At 39.0% G+C, this 20,642-nt stretch overlaps 1 protein-coding gene and 1 long non-coding RNA gene across 4 annotated transcripts in view; one reads left to right on the top strand and one right to left on the bottom strand.

Annotated features, from left to right (window-relative positions):
* LOC125484422 overlaps positions 1 to 20,642 on the top strand; it is a 64,660-nt gene that overhangs the window by 24,789 nt on the left and 19,229 nt on the right. The gene's annotated exons all lie outside the window — the stretch shown is intronic.
* mospd2 (motile sperm domain containing 2) overlaps positions 11,753 to 20,642 on the bottom strand; it is a 74,790-nt gene continuing 65,900 nt past the window's right edge. The window contains exon 13 of one of the 3 annotated variants that reach the window (XM_048603095.1): positions 11,753 to 14,124. In XM_048603095.1, coding sequence (XP_048459052.1) covers positions 13,972 to 14,124 — 153 coding nt within the window. In that variant the 3' untranslated portion in view covers positions 11,753 to 13,971. The remainder of the gene's footprint in view (positions 14,125 to 20,642) is intronic. The other 2 variants (XM_048603094.1, XM_048603096.1) reach the window with 2 other exon arrangements.

Below are 20,642 nucleotides of genomic sequence, written 5' to 3'. Positions count from 1 at the left end.
GTTGGATCCGGAGGTTGGTGGGGTGGTACGTGAGGACGAGGGGGATTCTTTTTTGGTTCTTATTGCGTGGACGGGGTGTGAGGGATGAGGTGCGGGAGATGTGGGAGACACGGTTGAGGGCGTTCTCGACCACCGAGGAGGGGAAGTTACGGTCCTTGAAAAACGAGGACAACTGAGATGTACGGGAGTGGAATGCCTCATCCTGGGAGCAGATGCGGCGGAGGCGAAGGAATTGGGAATAGGGGATAGCATTTTTGCAGGAAGGTGGGTGGGAGGAGGAGTATTCTAGGCAGCTGTGGGAGCCGGTGGGCTGGAAATGGATATCGGTTTCTAGGTGGTTGCCCGATATGGAGACAGAGAGGTCCAGGAAGGGGAGAGAGGTGTTAGAGATGGTCCAGGTAAACTTAAGGTTGGGGTGGAAGGTGTTAGTGAAGTGGATGAACTGTTCGAGCTCTAACACCTCTCTCCCCTTCCTGGACCTCTCCGTCTCCTCACGTACCACCCCACCCACCTCAGCTCTGCGAATATCTCCGTAAGTGACAAGAACCCAAGTATCCCCAACCCAACCCCAATTCTTCAGAGAACTTCCAAAGCCGCTGAATTAAACGAAATTGTCCCAACATTAATAGTTCCCATTATGAAGATAAACTCTTCAATGTCCTTAAACAATATCCTGCAAAGCCAAATTTCAAGAAATTTAATGTACAGCTTGCTGGATCTTTCATGTCATCTTTTGAATAAATTGAAAATGTTGTAATCTCTTATTTTTACTTCATCACATGAATAGGGTTGCAATCTTTGACAGGCTAACATAATCCTTGTGATAAATCTCTTGGGTCATTTCAAGAATAGTTTCATATGCTTTCCCTGAATAGCCTATAGCTTCTTCCTATACAATATCTCCCAACCCATGTCAGACTGGATTAGTTCTCTGTATGCCAGTAACATTTCATTCCTCACTCTGACATTACTGCAAGGATATTAGAAGGTCTTGCAAGCCCTCTAGCTTTCTAATGAATGGCCAACACAATTTCCCTATCCACTATAAATATCCAGAGCACAGTAACTACTGGCTGCCACATAAGTGCAAGAATGTCAATTTATGAAAGAATGATTTAGTTTAAAGCAACCTCCTAAGCTGCAGCTTGCGATATCTTTCAGTTTCTCCTACAATATATCCACTGGTGGCCCTCAGTGACCCTACAAAGACTGTATGGTTAGTGTAATTAATAGCCAACATTTAACAATGCTTAATCACAAAATTTCAACTCAACAGGTTGTACCAAATTTAAGGGTTCAGAACAACTGTTCTTGGAAGGTCAGAAACTGCATAACTTTCTATGGAAATCATTATTCTGCTGGGCACATGAGAGGATTACACGAAAGCAGTAACAAAAATGAAATGAGAAATGTCAATTTCTTCCAAGCCAATGTACCATTAAGGGTTTAATTTGTTGAGTAACGTTGACAAACAATAGACAGGAATGTCCGAGGTGATGTTACTCTGTGAAAACTATCCCAGCCCCAGAGTAAGATTGCAAAAAAAGGGACACCAGTCTCACAGTGTAGCCTGTTGTTGTTTGTCCAGTTGACATGGTTTTGACTATCTTGGCTTTTATTATAAAAATTTGTTATTATTTGACTGCGCTTTGTTTAGTTTAAACAGATTTCTAAATCTATGGTACCCTCTTGGCAAGTGGACTTCTGGTGTGTATTAATAGCACAGGGCTCCCAGTGTCATCTATAGGACTATTTAAAATAAGCCTGAAAAAAGAGTCAAAATTGATGTCAAATCTGAAAATATCCTCTTCAAAAAGCTGTTGAGGCACGGGATCAATAGGAATGTTAAAAACTAAAATTGACAAATTTTGGTTACGCAAGGTTATTAAAAGTTACAAACCTAGGGTGGCTAGCTGGTGTCAAGGTACAGATCAGCTTGACGAGTGGAACAGGCTGAATGGCCTACTCTGATACCTTTTATGGCTTAGCTTAAGAACAGGGCATGGCTTAATTGAAACCTCTTTCGTTTAAATGAAATCTCCTCTTACTGCAATACATTCCGTGGTAATAGGCTCACAAATCTAGAGATACAAACATTTCATGGCAACAGGACATAATGATGCAGAAAGCTACTAAACCAGAGAGTGAATGGTTACTTAGCAAAATCCTGAACTCCCTGTTGTTTATTCTGATATCATCTGAGCCATTTTGAATCTAAGCACGGAAATGTGAAGGGGAGAAGAATAAGCAATCTGTTTGAAATTAAACTTCTCAACAGGTTTTTATAAACAAACGCAAGGGAAACTGGGGAGTTGAACATAATTAAGTCTAATTTAGAGATATAATGGAAGTGTCAAGCACACAGGATTCAGCATGCAATTATGTAGCTTTACCAGCTTGTATTGAATCTTCACAATGTTGAAAACTCAAACAGCAAGCTATTTTAAAGAAAAACTTTTGACCATTTAAAAACCTTCTCCATATTGAACCTCCTTTTGATTTTGGCATCCAGTATAATGTTGCCATGACATATGGCCAACGGCATGGGGAAAAACGCAACTCAGTAACTGGCAAAATGACAGTGATCTAACTAGTCTAATTCAGAGGCTGCCATTTACATCTGTTTATTTCTTTTTCTTCGGCCCTCCTCCAATTTAAGGCTCCTAACGACTATGAACTGATCTCTGGTGCCTCATCTAGATAGCCATTCTTTGGGTAATTTACACCTGAAGTTCAGCAAGGTTATATTGTCGGCTTCCACTTCTATCTTGTCCTGCTTCTGATTTGATATTGCATACAATTTGACCCAGTCTGAGTTTACAACCATATGTGTTCTTCACCAGCAGACAATGTACTTCCAGCTCCATAATATTATACTCCCCAAACTTACCTCAGTCTATCTGCTGCTGACACCCTAAACATTGTCTTTAGCATCTTTGGACTCAAATATTCTCTTGATCCCCTGGCTGGTCTCCAGCTCTCCTGTCTCGATGCCCTTCGCCTCTGGGGAGATGGTGGTGGAGTGGTAATGTCACTAGACTGGCAACCTGGAGGCTAATGCTCTGAGGACAAAGGCTCAAAACCACCATGGTAATGGTGGGATTTATATTCAATTCATAAATTTGGATTATAATGCTTGTCCCAGTTATAGAGACCATGACAACTATCATGAATAGAGGAGGTGATGGCCTAATGGTATTATTGCTGGACTATTAATCCAGAGACCCAGATAATATTCCCGGGACCTGAGTTCAAATCTCGCCACGGCAGATGGTGGAATTCAATTGAAAATTGAAAAATGCCTCAATTGAAAAATTGAATTCAATAAATATCTGGAATTAAGAATCTAATGATGACTATGAATCCATTGTTGATTGTTGGAAAGAACCATCTGGTTCACTAATGCCCTTTCAGGAAGGAAACTGCCATCCTTACCAGGTCTGTCCTACATGTGACTCCAGACCCACAGCACTGTGTTTGACACTTAACTGCCCTCTGGGCAATTAGGGATGGGGAATAAATACTGCCTAGCCAGTGATGAATGAATAAAAAAAAATTGTTGTAACAACACATCAATAGCCCTTTAGTACAGGAAGTCTTTATCTAGCTTGGCCTATATGTGACTCCAGACACAAAGCAACATGATTAACTCTTAACTGCCCTCTGAAACATTCGGTTCAAGGGAATTAAGAATGGGCAACAAATGATGGCCTAAGTGATGCCCACATCCCATGAAAAATAAAGAAATATTCAGATATCAAACAGTCTTCTGCCTTATCACACAACAAGTTCCATTCACCCTTTATCCCTGCATTCACAGACCTCTTAATCGGTCAATGCCTTAAAGTTAACATTTTCATCTTCAGGTTCAAATCTTTCCATGGTCTCCATCCTCCCTATCTCTGTTACTTTTCCTAGCCCTACAAAGCTCCCAGAATTCATTGTTACTCTGATTTTGAAAGGAGGCAAAATAGTGTTTAGTATAGAAATGGCTGAGCAGTTTAAAGGTGAGGGATATGAAAAATGGTAGGGATGAGTTGGAGGATGGGAACGCCACATTCTGAATTCAGAGATGGAAATTATGTCCCAGAAGTGCAGGGGCCTAATTTAAAGTCAAATCTCAAACGGTGTTGAGAGGATGTGCATGCTGTTTTAACCAGGAGCCCTAGAGTGGCACAGTCTTAAAGGGTCCTTGTCAGTTAGGTGGAGCACTGCTGTTCCTCAAGGATAGCTTGGGCAGTCCCTCACCACCCTATTCTCTAGATCATAAACAATTTCTAAATCTTCTCATCCCTAACTTATTTTTCCAGAAGCTGTTTCCCTAGATCCAAAGAACAGCCTGGCCTCTTTTAAATTTCAACTCTCATCCACTGCTGGCAACATCATTCCCCTCAACCTTGAGCAGGAGTCAGTACTCATGAAGTTATTATAGCCCAGGTATTTATTCTCTCAGGTTTCAATTTCCAGGGGTCAGTATGGTTACTGGTCCTTGCATGCCTCCTCCATTCATGGCCCGCTTTAACCATGAGCAGTTTATTTGACCATTAGAGCTTTGTCACCAAACACATACTGCCTTCACCAAACACACTTCCATTACATTTAACCAGACGGTAAACAGTGAATGGTGGTAGGTATATCTTCCTGGCTCATGGACAATAAGATCAATGTCTTGGTGGCTGGGCTGGTATCAATCAACTCAGTTCATTTAAGCCCAGGGGGAGTGCATTAGAAGTAGGAACAGGAGTAAGCCAGTTGGCTCTCAGGCTGACTGTACCATTCAATGGGATCATTCCTAGCTGATCCAAACAGCATCCCAGTTGGTAGTACTGATTTAGTTGTTTACTTCCTAATGCTCAATTTTCTGACATCAGATAAAGCTGGAAATCAAGCCCTCTCTTCTAATGGAAGGCAGAAGGCCTCTATTAGCTGTTGAAGCTTCACAGTCAAATAATTTAACTTTCACAAGAAGATCATGCAAGCAGCTTCTTATAAAGTAGATTGACAGCAATGTGATGCAGTCTTTGATTGGCGCCAATACAATCTTGCAAACTTCTCTGCCCAGACTGCTCTTCAGAAAGGGTATAACAGCAACCTGTCAAAGCCAATTTTAACTTTGCAGTTGAAAGTTAGATGAGATGGCCTGTATGTAAGGCTCCGACGTACAAAAAAACACTTTGGGCATAAAAATGAAAATGGGTTTAAAGGGTTTATTTGTGAGGACAAGTTGCATAAATGTAACCTATTTTTCCTTGAGTATAAAAAAAATTGACGGGTGGTCTGATCAAGGTGATTGACTGTTAAAAAGGATTCAACAGGGTAGACACTGCAGTAAGAAATGAGCTCACCCATAGCAGCTAACTTAGGGTAACACTGGAAAATCTGTCAGTTAGTATGGAATGAAAGGGATAAACACAGAAAAAAAATGATTAGGAAAAGTGATCAAGTTAATAGTTCATATTTCACATCTATGACTGTTATTTATTATTTCCTTTATGCTTACTGGCCAACTATTTAGCTATATCAACTGCTTCATTGCTCATGGATGTCACTGCTGAATCAACATAAGGTGTGATAATATTCAGTCTGTGTGTATATAGACCTGTATATAGATGATTTGTTAAAATTATTTTTTATTTCTAAGGATACTACTTACAAAATTTCGCAACGAGAGAGAATTTGGAAATCATTTTGAAACATTTCTTTTAAAAGTTAATCCACCTGGAGTTGTTCCGAATTGAGGATGGGTGAGAAAGTACAGAAGTTTAGTAAGTATGCATGGCCACACTGTGTGATGTGAACATGTGAATATTTAAAACAACAAAAGGGATTCCGTTATCCACCAATGTACTGGAGTATTAAGCTATTTAAAGCATTTGTTAAAATAGGAAACTGAAGCATTTCACATGCTATGTATAATTACACAATGCAATTTCACTGTGAAAGATAAAATAAATTGAATGATGAAAACTGCATCCCAGGGAAGAGAATACCTAAGGTTCACACTATTTGAATGACATGCTCCTCATGTCTTATTCTGAGATTGTATTCGATGGTTTAAAACCAACATCCCACCCATCCAAGAGAAACATCCTTCATTGTTATCCTGTTGAAATCTAAGAATTTTCAATGCTTCAATGAGATCACCTCTGATTCTACTACAAACTAGAGAACCTAGGCCCAGTTTCCTCCTCCATCTCTCCTCACAGTGCAATCTCACCTTTCCAAAAAATAAGTCTGGTGAACCTGTGAGGCTGGAGGAGATTACAGATGGGAAAAGCCTTGGAGGAATTTGAAAAGAAGGATGTGAATTTTAAAATCAAGACTTTGCTGGACTGGGAGACAATGTAGTTCAGAGAGCACAAGGGTGAAAGGGGAACAGGACTTGCTGCCAGTAAAGGTGCAGGAGTTGATTTGTGGATGACTTCAAGCTTAAGGCAGCTAGCATATTGGAGAATAAAATAAAGTAATTGAGGAGAACCGACCTTCTGCTGTATGGAGAAACTGAATGCATTTGATGTACTTGGGAAAGGGATTATATGGATAATTACCTTGAGGGTGGGGGCAGGAATACTTTCATTCATAGTGTTTGGTTTCTTTCTCAGGCAATGGGATTATAATGGGTGCGATGTTTCTCTCTTACAAGGAAGCAAGGACGGTGGTGGGAGAGGCAAACAATTAGGCGGGTTAGCCCAGGGGAGATAGTCATCCTTTTCAGCTACCTCAGCAGCAAAGTACCAGATGAGAAGGTCCATGAATGTTTTCCACAACCACCAGTTAAGGCTCAAAGGCCTCACACTGACCTGTTTACCTGCCTTCACAGCAGAGGGGAAATCTGCCAACAGAACCCAGACTGTCCTGCTTGCTGGTTTAGGGGAGCAGATGGGTTCAATTTGCCCCAGTCTAGAGATGTAGGGGCAGGAATAGGGGTTGAGTTGGCTAGCAAAAGCCACCCCCACTGCCTTGTTCCTGACACGCCTGGCTCCTCCTCACTCAGGGCTCCAAGCCCATAATACACTTTTCTCAAAAGAAACTGTACCTGTTCTTCATGCCTGTTCTGCCTGGGATTCCAGTAATGTTTTCCACGTCTCCAAGATGCCACTCTTCAACTCACCAGCATCCTCTGACAAAGCAGAATGTCAGTGATGAGGCTGACAGACAGCACCTCAGTACCAATTGGTGCTCAATGTAATGAGTCTTCTCAATGGTGCGCGGGGATGAATTAATTATCCCTGAAGTCATCAGCCCCCACACTTAATGTACTGGGCACTAAATCCCATTTTATATCTGCATGTTTCACAACTGGAAAGCAAGCATAAGAAGCATTCACATTCTATTTGTTTTATAACTTTAATAATCCTCACTCCAAATGGATTTAAATGACCCTATTCAAACAATAAATAATCCAAATTTAAAAAAAAAGGTATTAAGAGATACAACTAATATGCTTTTTATCTCAGATGGAATATCTGATTGTAATTTGACTTGCTGGTGCTAATAAACAGACTGACCAAATGGATTCTGTTTTCCATCACTCTCCATCGAGTGCCCTTAATACAACAATACTTTAAATCTATTTAAAACATCCATGCTTATGAATTAATTTCAACAGATAAAACTTCATGTATGATTTAGTATCTTAATACTTTGAAATTTATACACAAGAATCTAGATTTCCTGCAATTATGTTCATTTTCCTTATAAGTACTTTGATTTTTAAATTTTTTTTATAGTTTTGTGTGTTTTGTTGCTCAAGGATATTATCCAGTTTCAGCACCAGATTGGATCATGTTGCTCTCGGTTAAAGTAGGCTAATTGGTGGCCTGACACAGTAACTAATAAACCTAAAAAACGGAATTTAGGAGAACTTCTTTACCCACAGTTGTAAGATTGTGAGACATATAATCACAGAATGGCTGAGGCAAATAGCATTCATGCCTTTAAAAGGATGATGGGTAATTATGTGAGAGAGGAGTATTCTAACTGGGTTAGATGAAGTAGGATAAGAAGCAGCTCATGCAGATCTGAAACACCAGTCAGAAGGTTTGTAATCAACCCTGTCTGGAACTACACATGGTCAAGGAAATTTCAGATTTCCTTTGCCCAGCCAAGACGTCTTAAATTCATTAAACTCTAGGTTTTTGTAGCCAGTAGACAAAGACAGCATTGAATTGCATTAATCTGTGCTAGATCGAAGTCCAGCCCCAAAGGAGATGCACAAGGGTCTATTCTAATATGCTTCTGGACCGTCCAAAAACAATCCAGTTTGTATATTGTTCTACATGATATCAAAGTATGTTTGACAGTAGAAGTTCTTCAACTTTGTAACTATTCTTTATTTTTGATAGTAAAGCCATAGGAGGAAGGGTCGAGTTCTGAGGAAGAGTCACCGCACCCGAAACGTTAACTGATTTTTTCTTCACAGATGCTACCAGACTTGCTGAGCTTTTCCAGCAACTTCTGTTTTTGTTCCTCAGGGAAAGCAATCAGGGTGGTTAGTATATCATCCATTATAGTTCTGCAAGTACAGTGAATGAATGGAAAATACATTGTAAAGTTGAGTTATAAAGTCAGCACGTCACTCACCAAGTCAGATGCTTAATCTGTCAAATTCTAAACTTACACAACTGTAACAAATATTTATTTAACTCTTATTAATGGAACTGGCTTCAGAAGCCAGTTATTTGCATGCACAGGACAGGCTTTAAAATCTAAATGACTTTGCATGTTTAAATTGGGGTGATAAATACCATTGAAAATTGAAACTAAAATTGAAGTGACTTTCACAACATTTCACAATGCTGGCATGAAACATAGATTAGCAGTGAAACCTTTGGGAAATTGACTGGTGATTTTGAGCAGCTCTTTTAAATTGTAATCGATTGCCTTTGCATTCTTAATATTTTTTAAAAAATCTCGACATACCTAATGCATGATTGATTTATACTCAGAATCTTACTTCTAAAATATACATTTTATTCTTTGCTGTGAGCCATTTAGTTTATGCATAACATATCTGACCGTTAGATAAGAGAAAAATCTTGTTTAATTTCTTCCTACTTTTAGAGGTGGCTGATAGTAAAGGTGCTACAATTAGTTTCAGCACTTCAAGCTGAAGGGGTAAAAATCCATTAGTGCACTCACTGTTTGACAAACTCAGGAAGTTAAAAGTAGAGATTGGATGCAAACAACACTCAGCAATGATATCAAGATTTACTCAGCTAATCCTCAGATTTGAAAATCCAAAGTCATTACAAAGCGATAAGTTGGATAACATTTATTTTTCATAGATTATTGAGAATCCCTAGCATGGAAACAGATCCTTTAGCCCATCAAGTCTACACCAATCCTCCAAACAGCATCCCCCCAGACCCACCCTTTACCCTATCCCTGTAACCCTAAACTTCCCACGGCTAATCCACCTAACCTGCACATCACTGGACACTAGGGGCAATTTACCATGGCCAGTTCACCTAACCAGCACATCTTTGGATGTTGGGAGGAAACCAGAGGAAACCCACACAGACATGGGGAGAATGTGCAAACTTCACACAGGCTGGAATTGAACCCACGTCCCTGGTGCTGTCACACTGCAGTGCTAACCATTTATTTTAGGTGTTAGGTGCCCACAAAGATTTCACTTTTTTTTTGGGATATGGATAGCATGGGCAAAAGCAACATTTGTTGCCCACCCCAATTGCCCTCAAGGCAGCTGAGTTTTTTTTAATCATTGCAGCTTAATTTAAATAAAATCATAGTTTTATTAAGGAGACAGTTCCAAGTTTTATTCCCATGAAACAACTTGAGTGATATATATTTGAGACGGTGTGACACTTAGAGGGAAACTTATGGTGGTGACATTCCAAGTTGCTACGCTTGTCCTTTTAGGCAGTAGAAGCAATGGTCGAGTACATCCTGTCAAAAAACCTTTGGTGAGTTCCTGTAGTGCATCTTCTTGATGGCACATATTGCTGCCACTGTGCAGTAGGATGGAGAAAATGAATGTTTGAGGTAGTGAACGATGTGCAGATTAAGCAGGCTGCACGTGATGGATGTTGAGAGTCGGGCACTACTCAATATACTCTTCCCTTTCCTGAATGAGTTCATTATAATATTGTGAACTTGTGACCTATAGACAGTGGAAAGGCTTTGGTGAGTGACGCAGCATAAAATAATCTGTTTGTGACCCACTTTTGTAGTTCTGCATATTTGTATGGCTGATCAAATTATTTTAAAGCCTATTCTGATCTGCAAGATGGTCGTGCTAGGGTGCCATTTTACATCAAGAAAAGATGGTTAATCTCATGTTGCAGATGATTATTGCTTGGCAATTGTACAGCTTAGGTTTTTCATGCTATTTATCAGCCCAAACCCAAAGATTAATCAGGTTCTGCTTCATATAGGCATGGGCTGCATCAGTGCAAGGAATCATGAATAGTAGTGAATGCTTTGTAATCATTAGCTTACGTCATGGAGGCAAGGACTGCTCTGAGCAACTCCTGCAGCAAAGTCCTGAGGCCAAGATGTTTAGTCTCCATCTTTCTTTGCCCGAGGTATGATCCTAGCCTGTGGGTGTTCCTTGTCAGTTCCCAAGGCATCAATTCGTGCCTTGATGACAAGGGACTTTTCATGTCATCAATAAAATTCAGCACTATCTATTTTTGGACCACTGTTATGATGAGAGCTGGAGCTGAGTAGTCATGATGGAACAGAAATGAACAACTACACAAATACCACTTGACAGCATGGTCAATAAAACCTTCGCTGTTGACTGATAGGATGGTAGTTGGTTAATTTCAACTGCTGTAGCTACTGGCTCGAGGCGCAGCTAGCTCTGGAGCAGACGTCTTCAGTATTACGGGCAGGGTGTGTTGATCTCAGTGCTGACTGTGCCCAATGCCTTCAGCCTTTTCTTGATACCACATGGTGAGTACTGATTTGTCTAGAGACCAATATCTGTGATAACGGAAGCCTCAGAAGAGGTAGAGATGGTTCAATCACTCTGCACTTCTGTCTGAAGATAACTGCAAATTACTTTGCCTTCACTAACATTCTGGGCTCCATAATTATTCTCTGCTTAACTACATTCTTCACTGGACAAGGAATAGGCCCCCAGCTGAATGATGATGGTGAAGTGAGGGATATATTAAATTATTAGGTCAGATTGTCATGTCCTGTTGTAGGTGACAACACAGTGCTCATGGAATCACAGTTGTGAGCTGTCTGTTCTGAAGTCACCTTATTTCGCAGAGTTAGTGGTACACATCATGATTGAGGATCCACTAAGTGAAGACAGATCTTAATTAACATTTAAATCATCCATCAGACTAATTTTTTTGCTTCGCTACCCTCAGTTCTTTTTGTTCCCAATATGTCTTTGCCAACTTTAATTGTGAATATTAGCTACCTGGCTACAAAGGACATGACAGTTCAGGCCAGTCCAGAAGAGGAGCTTTCTCTTCTCAATCATAGGTATTGCAGCCAAGTCTAGTAACACAATCCCCTCAGCTGCTTGTTTTAAAACCTATCCTGAAGCTAGTATGGTGGCATGGTTCATAACCTCCACGCAAATACAAAATTTCAGTATTTTATACATACAGCACAAAAGCAATTTTATGCATAACAAGCTAGTAGTGGGGACAAAGATCATAAACAATATGTCTTCAATAGAAGTAACAAGATATTGCTTCTTTGTTTTCTAAGGATATCAAACTAAGATGTTGTTCACAATATTTGTGGGGGTGTGGGGAATGAGTGTGTGCTACGGGCATATGTTGGTTTTTACTCTTAGGACATTTGTTTTTGCATTGCAAGGTCATGGTAACACAAGGAAACGTATCTTTAATATACAAAACATATGGGGAAAATGATGCATTATACTTATGCTTTTTGTCCAAGTATTTGAAATTTCCAAATTTTACTTACAAATGTATTTCTATACAATTTTAAAACAGTACAATCAGTAACCTTGATTGTTCTTGAAATGTGATTACAAACAATATTTATTTTCAAACAATATAAAACACGAGCAAACAATCGATTTGCAGTGATTGTCAATGGCAATATGATTAGCAATTTTATACCATAAAGTGCATTTTAATCTAAATTGCCAGCTTATTATATTAATAATCAGTACACTAACATTCTACAAATTATTGTACAATTCACTCTGGAAGTTTTAAATCAAGTACAGCTTTAAAAAGTGGTTTGACTTTTATATCTGTTGGCATTAAACTATGAATCCCAAATAACGAGCTGATTAATCACGATGGATTATTTTCAGCTCCATTGCTACATAATATTTTGACTTGAAACAGAATATCTGGAAAAAAAGTAAAGTGAATACTGCCACATTGCTATCACTACAATTCAGTCAGGCTCTTGCTTGCTTACTGAAGTGATTAACTTCACATTTTATACTTTAGTTAACTTATCTCCAGTGCAATGCTGTTTGAAACTTAAAAATGCACTATATTTTGATCTGCTACCCTTTGAAATTACAAGTATATCAATGAAGCATTTGCAGTATTGCATTCATTAAGTAGATAGATATACCTGGTTGGATGTTTGCAGTATGCATTTACTAACATACAAGTATCCTTTACTGCACTTGGCACTAAATGGATTTCAAATGAAGTCTTCATGGCAAATACAACCTTCAGTTTTATCACTAACATTTTGTATTAAGTAATCTATTGCCACTACCTGACCAGTTCCATCAAGTAAAGGATTGTCCGTGGCACAAAATTCTGAACAGGAGCCAGGTTGCTCTATGAAACCAGACTGCAGGACATGATATTGTAGTTAGTGCAATCAGTTAACCTTGTTGGGGCACCTCATTTCTTCAGTGATAGAAGAATCTAAAGTCTCGAGTCTGTAGGCACAAAACCACCAAGCACTGGAAATCCAAATTCCAGATCAACAAAAATTCAAAGGAAAGGCGCACATTAAGCACAAACAAGATGGAGTTACCTGGAGCTTCAAAGGCTCCCTTGTATCAGTTTGGGCACACATGGTTCTTCTTGTGCTTATTCCAGAAGGAAATAAGCTCAACTAAGTGAACTGGTGAATTCAAATAAATGGCTCTGGGCACAGGATCTTTGATTTGGTGCACAGAATTAAACCTACATCAAGAAAAATTATCTTCCAAAATGGAAAACAAAAGAAAACATGATAATTTACAACAGTTTAAAGTCATCCAGCATGTTAAACTTTCCTATGTTTACACAAATCTAAAATCTATTGTTAGTGTACTAAATTAAATGCTGCTAGAATGTTGTTTGCTGAAACAATCTTGTAGTAAATCTGGGAGACTTCATTTCTTTTAATAACTGTATTCACAGTGACAAAACTCATAAGGCTGCCAAACAGGCTCAATACCAATTATTTAGTAAATTACATTATTTCCTAATATCTTTTTGATTAAATAGATGCATCAATAGCCATCACCATTGCGTCTTAATAGGAACAACCTCTGTTCTCTCCAGAATCTAAATTTACCAGAAGGTCCAATGTTTTCTTACAACTTCAGTATCTAGCACATAAGTGAAGGAACTACCAGAAATATCTTTCTTCATAACACGTTGCAAGTATTTGCAGATACCATATTTGACATGGAAGTTGGTTTATGGAACAAACACCAGAATCCTACCCAAATATTCTTAGGGTGAACAGTCAATTAATCATTTTGGTTATGTCTATTAGTAGCACCAAGACATATTACAAACTGACTTCAAATTACACAATTTTTCATGACTCATCAAAATGGTCATCATTACACAGGATCTTTCCTCGAGATGAAAATTAATGTACAAACCGTATCAAATTGTTTAAAAAACAGCAGTTATAATAAACAAAAGTTGGTCAGCAAGCCACCTTAAATATATGAAATATTGGCAACTTGAAAGCAAAACAAAAAGAAAATCAGTGACTTTGGTTTACAAAGGTCTTGTGTGGATCAATAAACTTGATTAGTTACTGTATATCCTTGTCTGGGGAACGGACATATAGGGATAGACTGATAACAGCCACTAACAATGTAATCAAGGCAGTTAATAGTTGCTGAAACCAGATGCAACGGTTAATTTGCTCCTCCAGTCGCCTGTTGGATGCCATTAATTTAGTCATCTGTTAAAACAAAAATTCAGAATCAAAGTTAAAATACCAACATTTGACCAAGGTGTAGATTATTACAATTTGAACACAAAACCACTAACAAGGTCACTCATAATGCATCAGCATACAAGCTATAAGTTCACTCAATCATCAATGGAACTTTCAACAAATCTGGTGCTTCCTCAAACAAAAGTCTGAATATTTTAATGAAACAATTGCAATAGGCTACATAATACCACTACACCAGGAATGTGTGGTAAACATTAAACTAGTTTATCAAGTCTAAACTTAGCTTCTGGTGCCTTGAGAACACTGCACCAAACAACCCTATATTGGCAATCTTTGTCAGTAGTGTGTATACACAGCTAGAATGTAGATAGGTGTTTTCTCGGAGGTTAAGACAAAAACACATTAGAGTAGAAAGCAGTTTACCCTGAAACCGACCGTAAAGCGTGTTTGAAGGTTACATTAAAAAAAAGCAAAACATATCCCTAATTTTTGAAAGGATGCAAAACCATTTACACTTACGCAGTGTTGTCAAAGGTAAAGAATGATCGCAAAACACATCCAATAAAGGAAAACAGAGCACGAAGGGGAATTTGAGGTATAACTGAAGGTTTGGTCAAAAGTGCACCTTGAGTAACAGTTTCTAAATGTTATAAGAGGGTCAACTAAGTTCAGTTGACTGGATGGTTGGTTTGTGGTGCAGTGATGCCAACTGCACGGGTTCATTTACTGCAGCAGCTGAGGTTAGTATGAAGGTCCTTTGCAATCTCACCCTTTGCCCGAGGCATGGTGACCCTCAGGTGAAACCACCATCAGTTAGTCACAAATGAGACAGCAGCGCTATGCTCCTCTGGGACTATGGTAACTTTATCATTACTTTATACATGGGATGACTTCTGAACACTCCATTCTAGTTACGATGTGGAGATGCCGGTGTTGGACTGGGGTGGACAAGGTCAGAAATCACACGACACCAGGTTATAGTCCAACAGGTTTATTTGAAAACACAAGCTTTCGAGCTTCACTCCTTCTAACACCTGAACGAGGACTAAGGCTCCAAAAGCTTGTGTTTTCAAATAAACCTGTTGGACTATAACCTGCTGTTGTGTGATTTCTGACCATTTTAATTATGACATAAAATATATATTTCCCTTTATGTTTCTACTGCACAAAGAATCTGGGGCTACATTGACAAGGTTCTGTGTAGAAAAAAGGATATTGGTATGTTTCTTATACAAAATGGATGAATAGCTGATTAAGATCAATTTTTGTATGTCTTGACTTCTGAAAACAATATTGAAATTTATTCTCATCAGAACTGGCATTCAAGCAAAGTGAGCAGATCACATTTGACATTGTTTGCCACTGATCAGGGTTTAAGACTGCAAAATCAGATTCAATCTATTCTACAGTGCTTAAGGAACTGGGAAAGATAATCATGTTTGACACTGATAGATATTCTAGATTGGTCATAATAGTTTATGATGGTTTCAAAGCATGCTCGTTTAAACTACAAGTATCAAAAACTACTGAGCAGTGATTTCAAGTTTCGTTGAATGGAATTGTTAAAGAAAGTATTAGATCAATCATTATAAACAAACACTTATATGTATCAGAACATTAGTAATATGGCACTAGATGGCACAGGCTGGGTTCCACCAGCACCCTCCCTTAAAACACACAGCCTTGCCCGTCTGGCCAGGCAAACCAGCAACTCTAATCTCATTTTCCTTCCTAAAGTACTTCATCCTGTTGTCACCTTCCAAATCTGTGCCCATTTTCCCCATAACTCCACAGCAGTGAAATAGTTTCCAAAGTCGCAGACTGTGGCAAATTATCTCTCCTCCTCTTGCTCAACAAATCTCCAGTCTTTGGAACAGGTGACAATTCTATTCCCCTGTAATACCTCACTTAATCTACCCTGGTGGGGTAGCACTTGCCTGGTTTTGTTTCTAACTGTGAATTTCTAGCCAGAAAATCTCTTCCTCATCTCACAGCATTACCTCTGAGACTGCCAAAGATCAATCCTTAGATCCTTACTTCTCAACATCAAGTTAATGCATATCACGTTTCCTTTGTACGATGACATCCAGCTCTACCTCTTGACCTTTCCACTGCCCCCGAATTGTCACATACAGACTTGCAACTTGGACTCTGACTTGAGCTCTTTCAAAAATCTCTGCTACCCTTATCTCAACTCTCAACAACCCTGTGCTCACTAATTTCCACTGGTCCAATAATAACTTGATAAGAAAATTTTCATTTTTATTATCAAATCTCTCCATCTTCTCGTCCAAGCCAATTTTTAACTGCCTCAGCCCTATCACCCTCCAAGTTGCTCCAATTCTGATCTTTTGCTTATTCTAGATTTCATTCCCTCAGCCACTGCTGAATGTCCCTTTAGCTTCCCAGGGCCCAAGTTATGAAATTCCCTCACCAATCTTCACAATTTCTCTCCTTACTTCATGGAGTCATCTTATGCTTAGCCATTCCCGATGTGGCTGTGTCAAATTTTATTTGGTAACACTCCTCGGAAACACCTTGGCATTTTATGTTAAAGGTGCAATATCAATGTAACACGTTGACAAAAAAAACTTAAATTCTGCACATACAATTATTAGAAAAGAATACATGGCACGTAGTCATTGGGCAAACAGTGAAATTGGTTGAAAGTTGATTAAATTTGCAAGTTTTAGCTTGGTAATGGTTTTTATGATAGTTTAGTCACAAGAGTTGAGCCCTGAAACTCTGTAACCTGGGATACGGATAAAAGTATTCTAGGTGAGAACTGAATCAATTCAGGCAACAACTTTCTAGCCACCAATATAGACATACAAATGTGGGAATTATATAATTTTCACAGTTACATGTGACACATGGGATGGTACAGATTCTGTGGGGCCAGCCCTCTCAAGGTCCATGGGGAGATGGTTAAAATGGGGATTTTAGCATTCAAAACAAAATCACATCCCATTGTAGTACAATACTGAAGTCATAACATGGCTGACATTTGCTAGTAAGTAGAGTAGCAATCCCACCAAGAAGTGGTCTGGTTGAAGTCAGAGGCGGTGGCAGACCCCTAGTTTCTCAGTGTTCACTACAGCCTCCTGTAAACAGAACTTTACATTTTTGTTAACGGGTGTATTAAAATTTATTTCAACTGGTATTTCATTTACTAATACAGAAATTTAATCATTTAAAGTACTATATTTCAACTTAGGCAAAATAGATATAATTTTCTTTCTGCTAAACAAGTCCCTACCAGTTTTAACTCCAGTTTAAATGTTGATTCCTATGGAAATTACATTCTGTTTCTAATATTTTGTAACTACAGAACAATAAACAGACAAAATTTTAAAATTAATCCAATAATTTCTTCCTACTGCTCCTATCCATGTAAACTATAATAATTAATCCCTACCCTTTGCACTGCAATGTTTAACCTGTTAACAGGTTATATTTCTTCCTTACTTATCACAATATTGCATAAGCAACTTTATAAAATGCTAAGTTCTATCATGAAAAGAACTGTAAAACAGTGGAAAAATAAAAACTATGATGATCAGAAGTTTAAAATTACAAGCAGGGAAAATAAATCTAAAAAGGCACAATTATGTTGACTAAGTTTCTTTCCATGCACGTATGGTTGAAAGGCAAAAAAAGTTCTCATGGCATGACTGATCAGCTGCTAATAAATATCAACTGATCAATTCACCTCAAATGCTTTACTTCATCCTTCAATAAATAGAATTTTACTTCTATTCTGCAAGCAAAAATATCACACGTTCCATCAAAGCAGATCAGTAAGTGTCTGCAACCACCTAAACTGTAGAGAAATACGCATAAATTTATTCCACTACTTAGCAAACTGCATTATAGACCAGTCCGTGTATTGGATGAAACTGTACAATGGTTCACATTGGATGAGTCAGGCGACATTATCCTGGCTCCATTTGCCTTTTGTAAGCTCCAAGATAGCTGTGGCCAACATGGAGTTCTGCACATTTCCCTACCCTTCCCCGATCTCACTGGTCTCATCTCCCCTGCTTCCAGCTCTGTTCTCACAGGCTTTCTCCCCACCACCATTTTTGCAGAGAGGTTATGATAATTTTCAAGTGTTAAAATGGAATCAAAGTGGAAAAAAATTGGGAAGCCACTGTCTAGTATAAGAGATAAGAGATAAGAGCAGAATGTAACTTTGGTATTGGAGGGTTGAAGATCTGTCACTTCAAATCTTGCTTCGCATTAACATAGCTGGTAACAGCTTTCCCTGGTAGGGTCCCAGATGTTAAGCTTCAGGTTTTCTACAATATCAGCTCCTTAACAGCAGAACAACACTGTAGCATAAATGTAAACATGACTGTTGTTATCCAGGGATCAAAACTAGTAAGATGATACCTAGCAGCTGGCAAAATATCTTTTAAAATGTGCACATGCACTCTTTTTGTTCAATTTTTTGCCTGTTTCATATTTGTGGACCCAGTAAATTTTTCTTGAAATTACTCACTGTAAACAAATAATTAAAAAGATAGAGTACCAATGTCACCCAGATAACAATTTAAAACAATATTTACACCTCAAGGCATATGCACCGGTTTTAATTTTGCAATATAAACTATAGTAGCATTCTCTTGAAAATTAAAATCAAATTATTATGGTTCAATCATAAAAGAGGAAGGGTCACCGTTCAAACTACTGATCTGTATTCTCTTCAGCTGTTGATCTGTGTCCTATTGTGCACTTTCAACATTGTTATTAGTACCCAATCACACCATCTGCAATATGCCCAAATATCTATTAAATCATATGCTTTGTAGGACAATGAAAAAGAGGGATAGAGTCAATGCGAATCTTTAATTACAAGATGCATGCAACTTGCTTTCTTTGGCAAAAAGGCCTGGATATTAAAGATAGAAATTAGAACCAGGAATTAAGTCTACTAATATATAGACTGACCCAAGCTTTCATCAGAGATTAAAGTTCAGAAAGAATGATGTAAAATACATTAGTCCTTGGTCAGTGCCCTTGCACAAACTAAACAGAGTTTCGTCATAGATGGAAAGAAAGAGAAATGCTCTAAACAAACATTAGAAATATTCAGCAGCTTATGCATTTCAGTTTTTTTTAAATTCTTTCACAGAATATGGATCCCCCCTGGTCTGGCACACGTTCGCTGCTCAGCCTAAAGTGCACTAAAGATGATGGTGCTGGGTTGCCTTAGAGAACTGCCACAATTCATATCGAGCACAGAGACCAACAGCTGTTAAAGAGGGAATTCCAGAATTTTGGTCCAGTGATGATGAGGGATTGGTCACATGGTTCTTAATCAGTATGGTGTGCAGCTTGAACGGGAACTTGCAGGTGGTGATGCTTCCACGTATCTGATGCCCTTGACCTTCTAGGGGTAGAGGTTCCAGGTCTAAAGGGTGCTGAGGAAGGGCCTTAGCGAGTTTATAGAGTCATAGAGCTGTAGAACATGGAAACATACCCTTTGGTCCAACTCATCTGTGCCAACCAGATATCCTAAAGTAGTCTAGTCCCATTTACCAGCATTTGGCCTATATCTTTCTAAACTCTTCCGATTCATATATCCTTCCACATGTCTTTTAAATGTTGTAATTGTACCAGCCTCCTCCAATTCCTCTGGCAGCCCATTCTATACATGCACCACCTCCCTCATGAAAATTGCCCCTTAGGTCCCTTTTAAATCTTTCCCCTCTTACTTTAAATCTATGCCCTCTAGTTTTGGACTCCCCCACTCTGGGGAAAAGACCTTGTCTATTTACCCTATCCATGCCCCTCATGATTTTAAAGACCTCTATAAGGTCACCCTTCAGCCTCTGACGCTCCAGGGAAAATAGCCCCAGCCTATTCAGCCTTTCCCTATAGCTCAAACCCTCCAATCCTGGCAGCATACTTGTCGATCTTTTCTGCACCCTGTCAAGTTTCACAACATCGTTCCCATAGCAGAGAGACCAGAACTGCATACAGTATTCCAAAAATGGCTGAACCAATGTCCTGTACAGCTGCAACATGGCGTCCCAACTCCTATACTCAATGCACTGACCAATAAAGGCAAGCATACCAAATGCCTTCTTCACTATCCGGTCTACCAGCGACTCCACTTTCAAGGAACTATGAACCTGCACTCCAAGGTCTCTTTGTTCAGCAACACTCCCCAGGACCTTACAATGAAGTGTATAAGTCCCGCCCTGATGTGCCTTTCCAAAATACAGCACCTCACATTTATCTAAATTAAACTCCATCTGCCACTCCTCAGCCCAACTGCCCATCTGATCAAGGTCCTGTTGTACCCAGAGGCATCCTTCTTTGCTGTCCACTACACCTCCAATTTTGGTGTCATCTGCAACCATATTAACAATATATACTATTTTCACATCCAAATCACTTATTTAATTGACGAAAAGCAGTGGACCCAGCACCAATCCTTGTGGCACACCACTGGTCACAGGCCTCCAATCTGAAAAGCAACCCTCCACCACCACCCTCTGTCTCCTACCTTC

The sequence above is a fragment of the Rhincodon typus genome, chromosome 11 (genome assembly GCF_021869965.1).
Source record: "Rhincodon typus isolate 14 chromosome 11, sRhiTyp1.1, whole genome shotgun sequence".
NCBI lineage: Eukaryota > Metazoa > Chordata > Chondrichthyes > Orectolobiformes > Rhincodontidae > Rhincodon > Rhincodon typus.
Note: the sequence above shows the minus strand (reverse complement) of the source record. Positions and strands in the feature narration are given on the sequence as shown.